General features: G+C 53.4%; 1 protein-coding gene across 1 annotated transcript in view; it reads right to left on the bottom strand.

The window, feature by feature from the left end:
• SCN4A (sodium voltage-gated channel alpha subunit 4) overlaps positions 1 to 17,994 on the bottom strand; it is a 52,318-nt gene that overhangs the window by 24,592 nt on the left and 9,732 nt on the right. The window contains exons 2-11 of the mRNA XM_064369669.1: positions 9,624 to 10,290; positions 9,420 to 9,537; positions 9,203 to 9,293; positions 8,804 to 8,932; positions 8,249 to 8,340; positions 5,277 to 5,609; positions 3,784 to 3,847; positions 3,402 to 3,543; positions 1,897 to 2,106; positions 1,156 to 1,309 (exon numbers count right to left, since the gene is read on the bottom strand). Of these exons, the coding sequence (XP_064225739.1) occupies positions 1,156 to 1,309; positions 1,897 to 2,106; positions 3,402 to 3,543; positions 3,784 to 3,847; positions 5,277 to 5,609; positions 8,249 to 8,340; positions 8,804 to 8,932; positions 9,203 to 9,293; positions 9,420 to 9,537; positions 9,624 to 9,896 (1,606 nt within the window). The 5' untranslated portion in view covers positions 9,897 to 10,290. The remainder of the gene's footprint in view (positions 1 to 1,155; positions 1,310 to 1,896; positions 2,107 to 3,401; positions 3,544 to 3,783; positions 3,848 to 5,276; positions 5,610 to 8,248; positions 8,341 to 8,803; positions 8,933 to 9,202; positions 9,294 to 9,419; positions 9,538 to 9,623; positions 10,291 to 17,994) is intronic.

Here is a 17,994-nt window from a genome sequence, read left to right as displayed (position 1 = left end):
ATATGGGCACCTGGATGCCTGTCATACAAGGTCAGGTGACATGGTGCCCTCTAGAAATCTGCAAAGTCCTGCAGGGTCACCAACCCCCTGGTACAAGGCAGGCTGACGTGGGGATGGAGCCAGATCTCTCTGCGTCAGAATTCCTTTATCCTATCATCCTTCTTTCCCGTGTTTCCTCCTTCCCTCCTGCTTCCACACTTTCCTCCCTCTCATCCATCTGTCTGTCCATCCATCTGTCCATCCATCCATCCATTCATCTATCCATTTATTCATCCATCCATCCATCTTCCATCTATCCATCCATCCATCCATCCATCTATCTATCAGTCCATCGGTCCATCTGTCTGTCCATCTATCTGTCCAGCCATCTGTCTGTCCATCTGTCCGTCCATCCATTCATCCATCCATCCACCCATCCATCCATCCATTCACTGATCCATTGGTCCATCTGTCTATCCATCCATCTATCTGTCTATCCATCTGTCTGTCCATCTATCTATCCATCCATCTGTCTGTCCATCCATCCATCCATCCATCCATCCATCCATCCATCCATCCATCCGTCCATCCGTCTGTCCATCCGTCTGTCCATCCATCCATTCATCCATCCATCTGTTCATTCAGCTGGCTGGCTGTCCATCCATCTATTACCCATCCATCCATCATGTTGTGTCTATTCACACTCTCTCATCACATCCTTATTCTTCTGAGATTTAGTGGGTGGCACAGGGATTGGGGATTCTGGTTGGGCAGAATCTGACTTTTGACCATTAACTTTTACCCAGAGAACACTTGAGGAGCAGGATGTCCAGTTTCCGGAACATTGGGCCTTATGGTTAGTATTATTAGCCTATGCTTCCCATTGGGCAGCCCCCAAGGCCCTCCCGGAAGCCCCCAGTTCCCACAGCAGCCTGGCCTTGCAGCTAGAATTGGGCCAGGTTAAGGCAGGACTATATTTATCACAGCCATTTCTTCTGTGCCAATATTAAGTTACTGTCCTGAAGTCAGTCCAGCCAGGCTCCACCCTGACCTCAGGAGCCTGAATGGGTAGAGGGGGCACAGGGCACTCACCTTCCATGGCATCCCTGTCCTCCTGAATCCAGGCCAGCCAGGCCCCACACTACCTAAGTGGGCACAGGGACGCAAGGCACTCACCTTCCATGGCGTCAGAGATGCCGCTGTCTCCGCTGCCACTCTGCCTCGGGGCTCCCTTCTCTCCTGGTGATGTGTCCAGGCTGCCATTGCAGTCTTTGCCATGGGCTGGGTCCCCATCTGCCTCTCCACCTTCCAGAGCTTGGGCAGCCTTGGCCTGTAGACCAGCAAGAGTGACAGGCAGGAAGTCCAGCTCTGAGCCAGGGGGATAGACTAATTGACCCTCAGGGTCCTTCAGGGTGTATCAAACTTACTGCAGGTGGGGAAGGGACAGGCTAATGTGGTGGTGGGGGTGACAGGGTAGGGACCAAAGTGTCTGAAGATCCTCTTCCCTGAAGACCCTTGACTCTTATGCCCCAACAAACCCTCCACTTGGTGAGAGAATGAGAAAATGGTCAGCTGCTCACTGGGGCTTCATCAGGACCAGCCCCTCCCTCAGTGTGGACCCATCCGCTGCCCAGAAAGAATCTCGAAACCAGAAATGTCTGAACTGGAAAAATACTTTGGGATTAGCTGCTCCAGATTCCTTGTTACAGACAGGGAAACTGAGGCACAGAGCAGATAAATGCTTTTTCTACTGCTTGGATGTCCCCTCCCCCACCAGCAAAGCTCCCAGCTGGGGCTTTCTGCTCCTTTTGCCTCAAAACCCCTACCCCCATGCCCTCCCTCACCCTCAGCCCCCCAGGGAGAAGCCAGTGGCCAGGCAGCCCCAGCTGAGGGCAGGGAGAGCCCTGGGGTCCAGACCTTCTCCAACTCCTCCTGGTGCTTTTTGAACTTCTCAAGCATCTGCTGAAACTCCTCCTCTTTCTCCTTATCCTCAGCCAGGGTGGCCTCGTTCTGCTCGGCATACGCCATGGCCACCACGGCCAGGATCAGATTGATGAGGTAGAAAGAGCCCAGGAAGATGATGACCACGAAGAAGATCATGTAGGTCTTGCCAGCTGCTCGAAGGGTCTGAGAGTGGGGGGAGAGGGAGTGGAGGGGTCCCATGGCATTCGCCTCCTTTGACCCATTGCCCCTCTCCATACATCCATTGCCTGGATGGGTAAGCAAAGCCCCTCCCTCACTGAGCCTGGGGAATTGATGGCCATCATTGACACACTGAGCCATGTTCTGGGGAACTTCAAAATATCTACTTGGGACTCAAGCGTTTCTGGTCTCCTGGCCCAGAGGAGCACCGAAACCAGGCACACTGATATCAGAGAGCCAGGACAGAAAGTTGGTGAACATGGGTTTGGGGTCAGCTTGAATTCTAGCTTTGCCACAGTGCCTGGCACCTAGTAAGAACTCAACAAATAGTAGATATTATTATTATTTAATCAATATTTTTTTTGAGATGGAGTCTTGCTCTTTTGCCCAGGCTGGAGTGCAGTGGCGTGATCTTGGCTCACTGCAACCTCCACCTCCCAGATTGAAGTGATTCTCCTGCCTCAGCCTCCTGAGTAGCTGGGATTACAGGTGTTCACCACCATACCTGGCTAATTTTTGTATTTTTTATTTTTTTGAGATGGAGTCTTGCTCTGTCGCCCCCAGGCTGGAGTGCAGTGGCGCAATCTCGGTTCCCTGCAACCTCCATCTCCTAGGTTCAAGCAATTCTCCTGCCTTAGCCTCCCAAGTAGCTGGGATTACAGGCACATGTTACCACGCCCACCTAATTTTTGCATTTGTTTCAGTAGAGACGGGGTTTCATCATGTTGTTCAGGCTGGTCTCAAGCTTCTGACCGACCTCAGGTGACCCACCTGCCTTGGCCTCCCAGAGTGCTGGGATTACAGGCGTGAGTCACTGCGCCCAGCTAGTAGCTATTATTATTGTTGTTATTATTTTTGTTATTGTTATCAACATCAGTGTTGGAAACGTCGCCAGGCATCAGAAGGCACTATCACTCCAGACTCAGCTGCCTTCCCTGCAAACAGCAGAAGGCAAATGAAGTGTGCCGAGCACTGAATTTCTAAGCTGCCCTACTGGTTATCGCGAGGCCTGGGGGTTTCTGGGTGTGTGACTATGCTGGGCCCGGACCTCGGCTCTGAAAGCAAAGTGTGGAAAGAATTAAAGCCATGGCTTGGCTCGGGGCAGGTGCCCAGTTTCAGAGGGCACCCAGCTCCTATAAGGGCAGTGTGGGAGCCCATGAGGAGTTGGCCCAGCTGGGGGGTTGGCCATCCTGCGGTAGGCCCCATCAGGCCTTGAAGAGGCTGCAGGGATGGAGGTGGGGTGGCTGTAGGGTTGGGGGGCAGGATGGGGGCAGCTGTACCAGCTGGAAGAGGTTCTCCCAATAGTCCTGTGTCATGAGGCGGAAGAGAGCCAGGAAGGCCCAGCTGAAGGTGTCATAGCTGGTGTAGCCATAGTTGGGGTTCCGCCCGGCCTTGATGCACTCATAACCCTCGGGGCAGTGCCTAGGGTTAGGACAAGGGGCTGGGTTTAGGGTGGGAGGAGCATCCAGCTGGGGATAGATGGGGACCCCAAGGGAAAAAAAGAATCCCTCAGTTCTGCCTGTGTCCCCCAAACAGAAAAGTATTCCATCCATGCCCACAGACTTCCCCGCACTCCTGTCCACCCCAGGCCCTTGGCTTGAATCAATTCCCACCTTCCAAGACCCCTAGGGTGCCTTTTCCCCATCCCTTAGCCCCACTCACCCAGCATCACTGCTGTTCCCACAGAGCAGGGCATCGTTGGAGCCCTCCAGGAAGTAGAAGTTCCCTTTGGGAGTCAGAGGCCACAAAGGAGGCAAGTCACCCACATGGACACAGTGTGAGCACCTGCACTCATTGCACACCTGTGAACAGGTCTGTGTGTACCGCATAAACAAAATGGATGTTCCTTGGCTGCCTCTTCCCCTTCTTTTAAGGACAGTACCAAGTTACAAGGTCTCTGGCAGGGACTTGGCAGGGAGTTCAGCTGCAAGCACTGTCAGCTCAGTGCCCGGTGTGGACGTAAAGTCGGGACACAGCAGTGGCACAAAGAGGGGACGTGTCCATGTGTGCATAGGGCTACTGTGAACCTGTGCAGGGCCCCTGAGTGAAGGGCGAGTGGGGGCCGGAATCCAAGTGCCAGGTTGAGAAGGGTCACCTTTTCCTAATTGGCAGGAAGGCTCTGTGTGGACTAACAGTGGCTGTGTGAGAATGTGTGTGTTTCTGGCGTACCTGTGCAGATGCATATGTAAACAAGATGTGGGTATGTTGTGGGGTGGTTGTGACCCTGCCAGGGTGTGAGCACGTGGTGTGATGAAGGAGGACAGGGGGTACACAGGTTAGGGAGTAGAAACTATAGACTCTTGCTTTGTATAGTGAGAACTTTAGGATTTTTTTCTTTTTGAGACCGAGTTTCACTCTTGTTGCCCAGGCTGGAGTGTAATGGCGCAGTATTGGCTCACTGCAACCTCCACCTCCTGGGTTCAAGCGATTCTCCTGCCTCATCCTCCCAAGTAGCTGGGATTACAGGCATGTACCATGACACCCGGCTAATTTTTGTATTTTTAGTAGAGATGGGGTTTCAACATGTTGGTCAGGCTGGTCTCGAACTCCTGACTTCAGGTGATCCACCCGCCTCAGCCTCCCAAAGTGCTGGGATTACAGGCATGAGCCACTGTGCTCAGCACTTTGGGGTTTTAAAAACAGTTTGCCATTTGTTGTTGCACTAACCCTTGAGGAAGATAGTTATCTTGATTTTATAGGTGAGGATTCAGAGGGCTGGGGAGATCAAGTGACTTGTCAGAAGTGACACAGGCTACCAAGTGCTGGATTTAAGCTCAGGTCCTCGCCGGCCTATTTGTCTCATAAGAAGTGGAGGCAGGGCTGGGCGCAGTGGCTCACACCTGTAATCCCAGCACTTTGGAAGGCTGAGGTGGGTGGATCACCTGAGGTCAGGAGTTTGAGACCAGCCTGGGCAACATGGTGAAAACCTGTCTCTACTGAAAATACAAAAATCGGCTGGGCCTGGTGGCACATGTCTGTAATCCCAGCTACTCAGCAAGCTGAGGCAGAAGGTTGCAGTCAGCTGAGTTGGCGCCACTGCACTCCAGCCTGGGCAACAGAGTAAGACTCGAACTCAAAAAAAAAAAAAAGAAGAAGAAGAAGTAGGGGCAGAGGCTGCACTAGGTCCCCCTTGCCTGTTCACCCTCTATTCTTACCTTCGTCATTGATGTAGGCGTCCCAATCAAAGGTATCATTGGTGGCCCAGCTTGCACGGCTGTTCCACGTGTCATTGGCATACCATGAGTCATTGCCGTGCCACATCGCATCGCCATACCACGTGTCGTTACCATACCACGAGTCATTGCTGTACCATGTGGCGTTGGTGGCGTTGAACGGCGGGGGCCAGCGCACACACTTCTGCCTCAGGTTTCCCATGAAGAGCTGCAGTCCCACCAGCGCAAAGACGCTCAGGCAGAAGACAGTGAGGATCATCACATCCGACAGCTTTTTCACAGACTGGATCAGGGCCCCTACGATTGTCTTCAGCCCTGAGCGTGGAGAGGGCAAGCATATTGGCAGGGGGCAGCGCAGGGTGAAAACAGAACCCCTCCCTGCCGGCTCCCACCACCAAGCTTTTTCCTGCTCCATCTCCAAGGCCTGACTCACTGAGCACCACTACTTCCCCGAAGCCTTCTGAAATTAACCCCACCCTTCTCTGATCACATCCTCAATCTGGAGCCTGCAAATGGCCACAGGTGCTCAGCCACTAGGAGAATGGACTGCAAAGACCTGATGCGCTGTTGTCTGACCTCTAGAGCAAACCAAGGCATACAGAGGAGCTTACTACATGTCACTAGGTTAGCACTCTCAAAGTGTGTTCGATAGAACACTAATCTCCTATGCTGTGCCCTTAAAAAGGGGGGTTGATAACATTTGGGAAAAGCTGTGCCCTAGATTCTGCTCTTGGAGAGTCATTATGTAGATTATCCTATCAATGGCTCTGAAAAGCCCTGCAGAAATAAACAAAAACTTTATTTAAACAAAAACTAAAATAAATAAAAACTTATTTATTTTATTTGTTTATTTAAAGACAGAGTCTCACTCTGTCACCCAGGCTGGAGTGCGGTGGTGCGATCTTGGCTCACTGCAACCTCCGCCTCCCAGGTTCAAGTGATTCTCTTGCCTCAGTCTCCTGAGTAGCTGGGATTACAGGTGCGTGCCACCACGCCCAACTAATTTTTTTGTATTTTTGTAGGGACAAAGTTTTGCTATGTTGGCCAGGCTAGTCTCAAACTCCTGGTCTCAAGTAATCGGCCTGCCTCAGCCACCCCAAGTGCTGGGATTACAGGCATGACCCACCTTGCCCGGCCTATTAAACAAAAACTTTAATTCCACGTTTCCTTAACGTATTTGACTACAGAACCCTTTTCCTTAAAATACCTAGTAACCCCTGAGGAAACAGCAGGGCTCACTCTGAGAAGAGCTAGACTGACCCTGAAACATCATTATATTCTTTGGACAAAGGCATAAACGATGCTGAAAGAATCCCAGGGGCAGATTCCCATCACCTGTGCAAGAGCCGTAACTTCTTCTTGGGCCTCATCATAGTGCCTCTTGCTTTAATATGAATTCATTTCCTTTTCTTATCTTGATATGGAAAACAAATGCTTGGCAGACTCCTTATAAAAGCCCTCTTGCGCCCCCAGGATGCCAGCAGCTGACACAGGAAAGGCAATGGCATCTTGGCTCAGTGGCCAACATGCAGTATGGAATTTGGGAAGCGCTTCCTCTCCCGGGCCTCACCTTCCTTGGCTGTAGTCAGAGGGCTTTATTTAGACTAGAAGAGAGCTCAGGTACTTTCTTTCATTTTTTTTTTACTTTGAGGTGGAGTCTCGCTTTGTTGCCCAGGCTGGAGTGCAGTGGTGTGATCTCGGCTCACTGCAACCTCTGCCTCCTGGGTTCAAACGATTCTCCTGCCTCAGCCTCCCAAGTAGCTGGGATTACAGGCAGGTGCCACCACACTCAGCTAATTTTTGTATTTTTAGTAGAGATGGATTTTCATCATATTGGCCAGGATGGTCTCAAACTTCTGACCTCAAGTGATCCGCCCGTCTTGGCCTCCCAAAGTTCTGGGATTATAGATGTGAGCCACTGTGCCTGGCCTCAGGTACTTTCTTGAATTAGGATTTAACAATTTGCCCTCTTTCCAGAGCCTGATCTCGATCCTTTTTCTTTCTCTCCTTTACTGGGCCATCTCCAGTTTCTCCACATGCTCTTTTGTGGGTCTGAATGATCGGATTCTATTAATTTCAAGTTTCTTGATGCATTACTTTGGAATTGCCCTGGCCTTATTGTCAGCAGGTGCGTGGTGTGTTTCTAACTGCGCTCTCAGGGCTGGGACTTTCCCTCACGGAGTCCTTTTGTGTCTCTCTCTGCTCTGCTTGGTCTGCTTATTTTATTGAGCACACACATATATATCACAAGCCGTGGGGAAAGGGCTGTGAGGGCCTTACAGACATTAAGGCATTTAATCCTTACAACAAATCAAGGAGTGGTATTATTAGTCTCCATATTCTACAGATAAGGAAACTGAGACACAGACGGGGTGAGGCATTTGCCCAAAGGCAAAGTTAGGAAGTGGTAGAGGTGAGAATTGAACCCAGGCAGTCAAGGCTCCAGAATCTGTGCTTTTTTTTTTTTGGACAGGATCTCATTCTTTTTCCCAGGCTGGAGTGCAGTGTCATGATCTCAGCTCACTGCAACCTCTGTCTCCTGGGTTCAAGTGATTCTCTTGCCTCAGCCTCCTGAGTAGCTGGGACTACAGGCACCCGCCTCCACACCAGCCTAACTTTTGTATTTTTAGCAGAGACAGCGTTTTGCCATGTTGGCCAGGCTGGTTTCAAACTTAGTTGATCCACCTCCCAAAGTGCTGGGATTACAGGTGTGAGCCACGGTACCCAGCTGAGTCTGTGCTCTTAACCACCTTGCTATGCTGCCTCTCAAATGCCATTCTTCTATGTAGAACCCCTTCTGCCCCCTGGTCACATGGGCCCCTCTGTGTCCAGGCTTTGCTGTGAGTTCTCAGCCGGGGAGTGTTGTGACCGAGTCAGGTTCCCGGCAGGCGCATGGTGTGGGGGGTGGTGGCAACTCTCAGCTCAGGCAGAGGGTCCCCGCACCTCCCCAGTACCTGGAATGACCGTGATGGTTTTGAGGGCCCGCAGCACCCGGAAGGTCCTCAGGGCTGAGATGTTGCCCAAGTCCACAAACTCTGTCAGGTACCTGGGAGGGGGGTGGAGGGGGGTGGGGACTGTCAGAGCCTGGGGTGGGTGGTAGGGCAGAAATCAGGGCTTCTCCAGGCCTGGAATGAGGATTCCCAAGAAGTTGGGGGTTCCACAGGGTCTGGGGGCAGGTAAGACACCCTCAAAGCTCCTCTGGGAGCCCAGGAGTTGGGAAGGACAGTGCATGAGCTCTGCTGTTGGGGAGTGGGGATGGCAAAGACAGCCAGGCTCTCCTAGCGGGTGAGGGCCTGCGGGTCAGGGCTGATTCATGGGATGATCGGGAGGCCATCAGGAGAGCTCTGAGCCAGACCCTGAGAATGGCAGCTTCTAGAATTGTGCAGCTCCCTATCTGCACAACTGACCAATGTCCTCTGCAGCCCTCAGCGCAGGCAGCTGCCCTCTTTGAGGCCTGGCCCCTCCCCTCACCCACCCCAGGCTCGGGATGTCCTCGGGCCCCTGCTCACGCCATCATGATGACGCTGAAGTCCAGCCAGTTCCAGGGGTCCCTGAGGAATGTGAAGTCATCGACACAGAAGCCTCGGGCCAGTATCTTGATGAGGGACTCAAAGGTATAGATCCCTGTGAATGTGTACCTGGGAGGGAGAGGGCCGGCCGGAGCAGGCATGTCACACTGGCAGGGGTGACTATGGCAACGACAGACTCCCAGAAATAAAATATGCCACCCAAGCGGCTAAGGACACTATTGAGTGATAGTGTGGCCACCCCGGGGGTTCAAGGTGTGGATGAGGGTCACGGTGACAGTGTGTCTCCCTAAAAGACAAGAGCAGTGTCACGCAGAGGTGCAGACACCTGAGACAGGCTGTATCCCAGGGCCGGGGAGCTCAGGGACGGGGGAGACTCACTCCACGTTCTTGGACCAGGAAGGCGGGTCACTCATGGTCATGAACACGCAGTTGGCCAAGATGGTGATCATGATGAACATGCTGAACAGCGTGGGGCAGGGTCAAGGAGAGTCACGAAGCAGCTAGGAGGGGAGGTGATGGCGGGTCTCCTGGCCCAGAGCACCCCATCTCGCCCATCCCTAACCCCTCCCGCCTCTCCCTTCTCGGGCAGGATATGCATGGATGAGCACCTTGATGGCCCCTCGCCTGACCACGCTGAAGGGGCTCAGCATGTAGAGAGCGGGTGTGGCGGAGAAGCGGAAGATGGCCTTGCCCTTGTTAAGAACGATGAAGGTCTAAGGTGGGGAGAGAGGCTGTGAGGCCTGGGGACAGACAGACAGATGGATGGCAGACAGACAGAGGGAGCTTCCCAGGCCTGAACCTTCTTGTCACAGTAGTAGGGATCCAGGTCCTCCAGGGGGATGCCGATGGCCTCTGGCGGGGGGTCTCCATAGATCATGGGCAGGTTCTTGCCAGCCTCCAAGTCACTTCGAGGCTTCCGTTCGGGCTCCTCAATCTCCATCTGCTTGTTCCGCTGCAGCCGGGCCTCCTCCTCCACCACCCGCTGCTCTATGGCTGCCAGGGACTCCCGGGTGAAGGGGCGCAGGCACTCAGGGCCCAGAGGCACCAGGGTGGCAAGAGACGGTCTGGCCATCCTTGCATCCTGGGCTCAGAGACCAGGAGGGTGGCGGGTAGCCGGGGCAGCTGCAGTGGGCAGCCCCGGGGTGCTGGGCAGTTGCCCCTCCCTGGGCCGTCCGTCCGTTCCTCACCTCCTGCCTGCCCAGCGGCCGAGCCAGGGAGGTGGGCGTGCAGGCTCTGTTGGGACTGGGAGATGTGCCTGCAAAGCCCAGGTACTGCTGCTGCACAGGTGCCGGGCACAGAGCATCACCCCTGGCCCCACACCACGCTCTCCCTAGCAGTGGCAGGGGCCGCCCCCAGGACCGACGGCAAACCAACCAGATTCTCTGTGGCCTTGGGACGTGGGGCCAACGCCCCAGTGCCTTCAGCTGCCTTCTGGGCCCGAGCTCCTGGAACTGTGTGACTTCAGCCTAAGAGGACAGAGAGAGAACCACAGCTGGCTGTGCTCAGGCGACTTCTGAATGGGCCAGGATGAGGGGCCTGGTGGAGAGTGGGGCTCAGACTACAGTGGGACTAGCACAGGGACTTCATCGTGAGGGCCGACATGGATCCTGATACTGGCCACCTGGAGATGCAGGTGGAGGCCATGAAGGGGCAGCCAGGCTCTGTGCAAAAAGGTTGCTGTGATTGATTAGTGATGTCTGCCTGTGTGCCATCCCTGACCTGGAGAGAAGGGAAAAGGAAGGTGGGGGTGGGGTGGATTCCTCTTTCCTGACCTTTGGGGTACTTGGTGTTGGTCTGGGAGAGGGAAGAAGGAAGGGCCCTGGGCCCAGCGGAGGGCTCCCGGCAGTTGCCTCCCACAGCCCTGGGGGACGGAGTCCCCCGGGCAGGCAGGGTGAGCTGGGAGAGGAACATTGCGTCTGGAGAACTGCAGGTGCTAACATGGAAGAGAAGGACGTACAGGAAAGGTCACAGGGACAAGGAAATGGATGACTCCAATGGTGGGGGCAGGGCTAGAGCTCCTGGGGACTGCTTTTGGCTGGTGGTCCCAGCACGAGCTGGATGGGGGGAAGGGGCACCCACCAGGAGCCTTTGATGCCTGTGAGTACTGTATGGACTGGGCCCCTCCTGGCCCCTCTCCCCTTCTGCCCAGCCCTCCAGAGACTGTTCCCTGTGGAAGGGAAGGGGGATCACTTATTGCAAATGACCCTGGGGAAAGATCACATCAGCAGGCAGTTGCAGAGACCCTCGCAGCCCAGCCACGCACTGCCACGGCGAGATCCACATGGACAGACCTGGAGCCACTCCTGCACCACAGGGACCTGGACAGACCCCCAGACACCCCCAAAGCCACACCTGAGGACGGCCCTCTCCCAGTGGGCCTTGGCGCCCGCAGCAGAGACCCCACCCTGGTCAGCACAGGCACTTCTCAGGCTTGCTTAACAGGTGGGGAGGGCGGCCAGGAAGAGACCAGAGCCACTGGGCAAAGCTGGACACGCCCCCATGCCTGGCTCTCCAGCTGCTCCCTATGGCACCCAGGGAGTCGTGTTTCCACACGGATGACTCTGCTCATTCCTGCCGACCCTGCCCTCAGCTGCTCATTGGTCCCCATCGTGAACGAGGGCGTGCACGTGCACACACATTTGCACACACAGGCACACGCACGCACACCCGGCCTGGAGCCACCCCTCATGCTGACCTTCCCAGTTGCACCTCACAGCCCTGTCATGTACCTTGCCACCTTCCTCCCCATCACTTGCCCCACATACACCCCTACACGCTGCTTGGCACTACACAGAAGGTGCCAACCAGCCAGATGGCCTTGGAGGGACCCCAGGGCTGCTGTGCACCCACCCAGTCCACAGTCCCTGCTGCGACCATCCTCCTGTCCTGATACTGCTCACTCTTTTCATTACAGAAACCCAAGTGGGGCCACAAAAGCCCACAGACACATAGTCTGGCTCCCAGCCCCAGCACTCAAGGAAACAACTCTCACCTGAGTCGCCGGAGCGCCCCAGGGGCCAGATCCAGTGTTTTCTTCCTCGCCGGCCTTCCTGAGTGCCCCACACTGCTTACCACCTTTCTTCTTGGGAGCAGGACATCACCTGCCCCTCCGGCCACTCTGCCCAGCTCTGCTCTGGGACCTGCCCCTTCCCTGCCCCTGGAAGATGCTTCTTCTCTGGGGCCTGTTCTGCAGCCTGTTTTCTTTGCACAGCGCACACTTCTCCCTTCAAAAATCTTCACTTCCTCCTAATTTCCTCTTCTCCTACCCCTCCATTAGCCCTGAGGTCTGGCCGTTTGTTTGGTAATGCAAGGGGAAGAAAGTCCTCACTGGTTCTGCTTGTCGAAGCTGGCTTTGGTTGGTGGCTGCCCGAAGCATCTTGGTGGTAGATCTGGCCAGTTCCATGCCCTACGGATGCTCCCTCCCCAATGTCACTGCCCTCTCCACCCTCCACCCCTCATCTGCTCTGTTCAAATAACCTCCCCAAGTGGTGACATGTTCCTGCAGTCCCAGCTATGGAGGCAGGAGGATCCCTTAAGCCCAGGAGTTTGAGGCTGCAGGGAGCCATGATGGTGCCATTGTACTCCATGGGTGACAGAGTGAAACCCTGTCTCAAAAACCAAAAAAAAAAAAACACCTCCCACCAGGTTCTCCCCTAGACTATCATAAATATTTGTAAAATAACAAGTTTTGCTCCCTGCTTAAATCTTCAATGGCTTCCCACTGCTTAAGAGTAAGTCCTAAACCCTCCCTAGGGCTCCCAAGACCCTCCATGATCAGATCCCTACCTCATCGCCTACGCTTCCCCCAACCTCTGGCCATGCTACCTCCATTTTCACAATGGGCCAAGCTGTTTCCCACCCCGTTGCTCTAACCCCCATGCCTTTGCTTGTGGTTTGCTCTCCTCCCAGAGCACCCATCCTCTTTGTCTCCCTGGAGAGCTTCCCTTCATCTTTCTCGACTCAACCCACACAAGAACCACCTCCTCCAGGAAGCCCTCCCTGGGTACCCTGGCCGGTGGGAACTCTCCCCTTGTTTGTGTCACCAGCTCAATTAAAGTTTATCAAATGAATAAGTGAGTGAATGAATTGCAGGGACACTCCACCTTAGCTCTTTTCTCCTTTAAGCACACCCTGAACCTAAATCATAGCCAGAAACCATATCTTCTCTGATATCACCACTTCAAGCTCTCCCCTTGCCCCCACTACCTTCTCAGCTCCTGGCTCAGGGGCCTAGTTGCCATAATCTTTGGGTACCGCAGTCCTTTGACCCTGCCCTTTCTCCCGCGCCATCAGACTGCTTCTGACTTCACATCCCTCCTCGTCTAGCCTCACTTAGAAGGTGGCAGTTCTAGTCCCTCCTCCACAGCTCCCAGGGTGCGTTCTCTCTCCTATCACACTCTCCTGGGGAACCCCTAACCTGCATGTCCCCGGCTCTGCTTTTCCAGAGTCAGCCCCCGAGCTGGAGAAACGTGGCTGGAGGAGTGATATGACCAGGCTGGGCTCACCTTAAAGTCATGGTCACATACTCTGGGTTTGTCCTCAAGTATGCCAGCCCTGTAAGTGTGGATTTTTCTGGTAGGCTCACTTTGTCACTTTTTGAAAACAACTATTTCATGCCTTCTTCTCTTCCCTCAAACTTCCACACTCCTCCCCATGAGCCTCCCAGCAGATGGTCTTCCCCAAGGAAGGAAAAGCCACCACACACTGTCAAATCCACAGAACCATCTCCCCATCCCACCCCTTCTTCCTGCATCCTGTGAGAATAATAATAGTAAGCAAGGGTCCGGCTTTCCTGGGGCTTAGGACCCCAGCCCCTCTTGCTTCCCAAAGACCTCTCGAGGTGTCCTCTCTCTACTGCCCATCAACCTCTCCCCATCTGTGAACAGGCTCTAGTGTCCCTGACTTTAAAAACAACAGCAGTGGTGACAAACTGCCCTCCTGGCCCCACACCTCCCTGCATCGATTGCCCTATTTTTCTGTTCCTCTTTACAGTAAAACTTCTTGGAAAGTGTCTACACCAGCTGTCTTGACTTCCTTATCTTTCATTCTCTCTCCAATCCATTCCAACCCGGCTTCCCTTTCCCTCTCAACTGAAACTACTTTTGTCAAGTCACTCACACCCTCCCTGCTGCCAAGTCCAGTGAACACGCTTCTGTCCTCAGCTCCCAGAGCCTTAGAAGCATGCAGCCCAGTTGGCCCAGCCCCCTTCTGGAAGCACCTGATTCTCTCAGCCTCTGTGGAAGCCGCTCACTGTTTCCCTTCCCCATCCCTGGCTGCTCCCTGTCACTTTCCTCTGCTTGTCCTGGTTTCTCTCCTCAATCTCTAAGGTTTTTCAGGGTTCAGGCTGGTTCAGGGTGGCATCATCCCTATGACTGTAAATAATGTCTTGGGCCGGGCACAGTGGCTCACGCCTGTTATCCCAGCGCTTTGGGAGGCCAAGGTGGGAGGATTGTTTGAGCCTAGAAATTGGAGACCAGCCTGGGCAACATAGTGAGACCCTGTCTCCACAAAAAATAATTGGCCAGGCACAGTGGCTCACGCCTGTAATCCCAGCACTTTGGGAGGTCAAGGAGGGCAGATCATGCGGTCAGGAGTCCGAGACCAGCCTGGCCAACATGGTGAAACCCCGTCTCTACTAAAAATACAAAAATTAGCTGAGCATGGTGGAGGGTGCCTGTAAACCCAGCTACTCGGGAGGCTGTGGCAGGAGAATCGCTTGTACCCGGGAGTCGGAGGTTGCAGTAAGCTGAGACTGAGCCAGCCTGGGCAACAGAGCAAGACTCTGTCTCAAAAAAAATAAAATATAATATAAAAATTAACTGGGTGCAGTGGTGTGTGCCTATAGTCCCAGCTATTCGGGAGGCTGAGGCGGGAGGATCACTTGAACCCAAGGAAGTGAAGTCTGCAATGAGCCGTGGTTGTGCTACTGCACTCCAGCCTGGGTGACAGAGCAAGATTCTGTCTGTAAAAATAAATTAAATAAAATAATAAAAATAAAATAATAAGTTCATGAATAAAATAATAGTAATGTCATGGGAATGTGATAAATGTCTCCCTTGAAGTCCAGGCTGAATATTCCCTGCCCCTGGATGGCTCCACCGGGATGGGCCACACCCTCCCAACTGCAATCAGACGTTTTGCATTTTCCACCGTTCCACCCTTCAACCCAGGAAATGGCATCGCTGCCACTGGTTACTCAAATGAAAAATTAGGGTGTCTCTCTGAATTCTCCTTTTCCTTCACATTCCACACCCAACCTGTCCAAAGTTCTATTAATACCATCTTCAACATACACCTGTACCTGACATTTCCCCATTTCCCCGGGTTCATGCCACAATAGTCTCTTACAATAACCTGTCTCCTGCTACCTGCTTTTACCCCCGCACCCTCCGAATCAGTCCCCTAAAATAGTCATTGATCTTTGAAAAATGAAAACTAGTCATGTTATTTCTTCTTTTAAAATTCTTCAGGCCCTGTGTGGTGGCTCACGTGTGTAATCCCAGCACTTTGGGAGGCTGAGGTGGGTGGATCGCCTGAGGTCAGGAGTTTGAGACCAGCCTGACCAACATGGTGAAACCCCGTCTCTAATAAAAATACAAAAATTAGCCAGGGGGAATGGCATGCCCCTGTGATCCCAGCTACTTGGGAGGCTAAGGCAGGAGAATTGCTTGAACCCAGGAGGTGGAGGTTGCAGTGAGCCAACTGCACTCCAGCCTGGGTGACAGAGTGAGACTCTGTCTCAAAAAAATAAAATATAACACAAAATGAAAAATAAAATAAAATCCTCCAGTAATTTCTCATCGCACTTAGAGTAAAACCTAAACTTACCATAGTGGCCTCCCTGGCCTGGTGATCGAACCTCTCACCTTTGCCTCCTGATCTGTCCCACTTGTCTCTCTACTCCAGTCCCACTGGCCTCCTTCCAGCTCCTTAACCACTGAGCTGGCTCCTGCTCTCGGCCTCCACCAAGCTCCTGCTCCCCCTAGGGCCCTCTTCCCTCTCCCTGTACAAGTGGTTTTTCCTTCTCATCCCTCTGTGCTAAGCTCAAATGTCCCCTCTTCTGAGGGGATTTCCCTCTCCTTTACTCCCCTTCACAGACCCCTGTATCTTCCTTGACATCATTTGTCATAATTTGTAATCACTTGCTTATTTGCCTTACATATTTGTCTGTCACCCTCACTAGATTGAAACACCAAGAGAGCAGTGACTATGTCTGTCTGTGTCACCCCGGCCAGTCCTAACACTGTGCACACAGTAGGCACTTAATAAGTGTCTGTTGAATGAATAAGCAAATGGGGCCTTGTGTACAGACATTTCCAGGGACACAGTGGATTCTGATGTGTTTCGCTGATTCATTCATTCATCCATCCACCCATTTGCTCATTCTGTTTGTGGGCTGGAAGCTGAGCTGCGCATGAGTAGGACAGAAAGGGGCCACAGCTGACAGTCGGGGTCGAGGTGGGCATGGCACACGTGACTGTGACAAGAGAAGGTAAGGGAGGGGAGTTGACTGTGCTTTGGGAGTTTGGGTGGATGAGGGGGAGGAAAGTAGGGGGAGGAAAGACATGGCTTTTCAGCTGGGCCTCGAATGATGAGTGAGTTAGGAACACAGGGAAATGGAGGAGAAGGAATCCCGCAGAGGGCGGGAACAGCCGGAACAAAGAGAGGCAGGACGCAGGGAGCTTACTCACGTGTAGCACAGAAGCTGTTTAGGGGCTTCGGGGCAGGGAAGATGGCAGCTGGGCCAGGGCTTGCTGCAGGCCTGAGGGTCTGGACTTCAACCTGCAGCCTAGGAGAGCCCCTCGCAGGGCAGGTGGGCTGGGGTGGTGCCATCACTGGCAGCATGTGTGGTCCTCTGGCCCACCCTTTCCAGAATAGAGGAAAGAGCTAGAATAGAGGGCACGAGTTACGTTGTTTCAACAGGCAGCAGTGGAGGAATGGAGGGGCGTCTGGGATGTATGGATGGTGGCTTCCTGGCAGGGACAAAGCACCGACAAAGCTCCAGGAGATAAGGCAGGCGATGTGCTGGCCAATCTCATGTGGCTCCCTGGGCCACAGGCAGGAGTATCATGGGCCAAGATGATGGCTCCGGCTCTCCTTCCACTCACCTCTGCCCCTGGATATCCCCTGAGATGTGGCAGCTGAGGGTCTGGAGGGCTCCAGGTAACCTCCTCCCAGTGAATTTAAGAATGTTAAATTGACATAAGTAATCCAACCACTTTGGAAAGCCGAGGCAGGAGGACTGCTTGAGTTCAGGAGTTCAAGACCAGCCTGGGCAACATAGCGAGACCCATCTCTACTGAAAAATGAAACAAACTAGCTAGGCATGGTAGTATGTGCCTGTGGTCCCAGCTACTTGGGAGGCTGGGGTGGGAGGACTGCTTGAGCTGCAGTGGGCTATGACTGTGCCACTGCACACCAGCCTGAGTGACAGAGTAAGACCCTGTCTCAAAATAAAATAAAAATATAAAAATTAGCCTGGTATGGTGGCACGTGCCTGTAGTTCCAGCTACTCAGGAGGCTGAAGCAGGAGAATCGCTTGAACCCAGGAGGCGGAGGTTGCAGTGAGCTGAGATCATGCCACTGCACTCCAGCCTAGGGGATAGAGCGAGACTCCATCTCAAAAAAAAAAAAAAAAAAAAAAAAAAGAATGTTGGAGTCATAAGGACTTGAGAGCAATGAGCCCAACTCCCTCATTCTGCAGATGGGGAAACCAAGGCCCAAAGAGGAGCAGAACCCACCCAGAGCTCACATATTGATTCATTCAACAAACATTTTCTGAGCACCTGCTACAACGTGCGGGGCTGTGATCTGGGTGCCAGGGCAGACCGCAGCAGTGGCACAGTCCCTGTCCTCACTGAGCTTGCATTCCAGAGGGAGGGGGCAGGCAGTAAATAGGAAAGCAAATAAGATAATTTTAGAGAGTGATAAATGAGAGGCTCAGCCAAGACTCAAACCCAGTTCCTCAGGAGCCAGGGCTGGAGTCTGTTTCACAAGTGAAAAGTCCCATGGAACCTCCGTCAGAATGGAAGTTGAGGAGGAAGTGGTGGGCAAATTCAGGCCATCCTGGGGGCCTGAAGGTGGTGACAGACAGGGATGGAGTGGGGGAGGAGGGGTCATGAGTCAGAGAGCCAGGCTGGGGCCAGCTGTCTGTGGGCAGAGAGCCGAGG

The sequence above is a fragment of the Aotus nancymaae genome, unplaced genomic scaffold (genome assembly GCF_030222135.1).
Source record: "Aotus nancymaae isolate 86718 unplaced genomic scaffold, 86718_ANA_hifiasm-v0.15.2.pri h1tg000089l, whole genome shotgun sequence".
NCBI lineage: Eukaryota > Metazoa > Chordata > Mammalia > Primates > Aotidae > Aotus > Aotus nancymaae.
The sequence above is the reverse complement of the archived record's forward strand: the minus strand, read 5'-3'. Positions and strand labels throughout refer to the sequence as shown.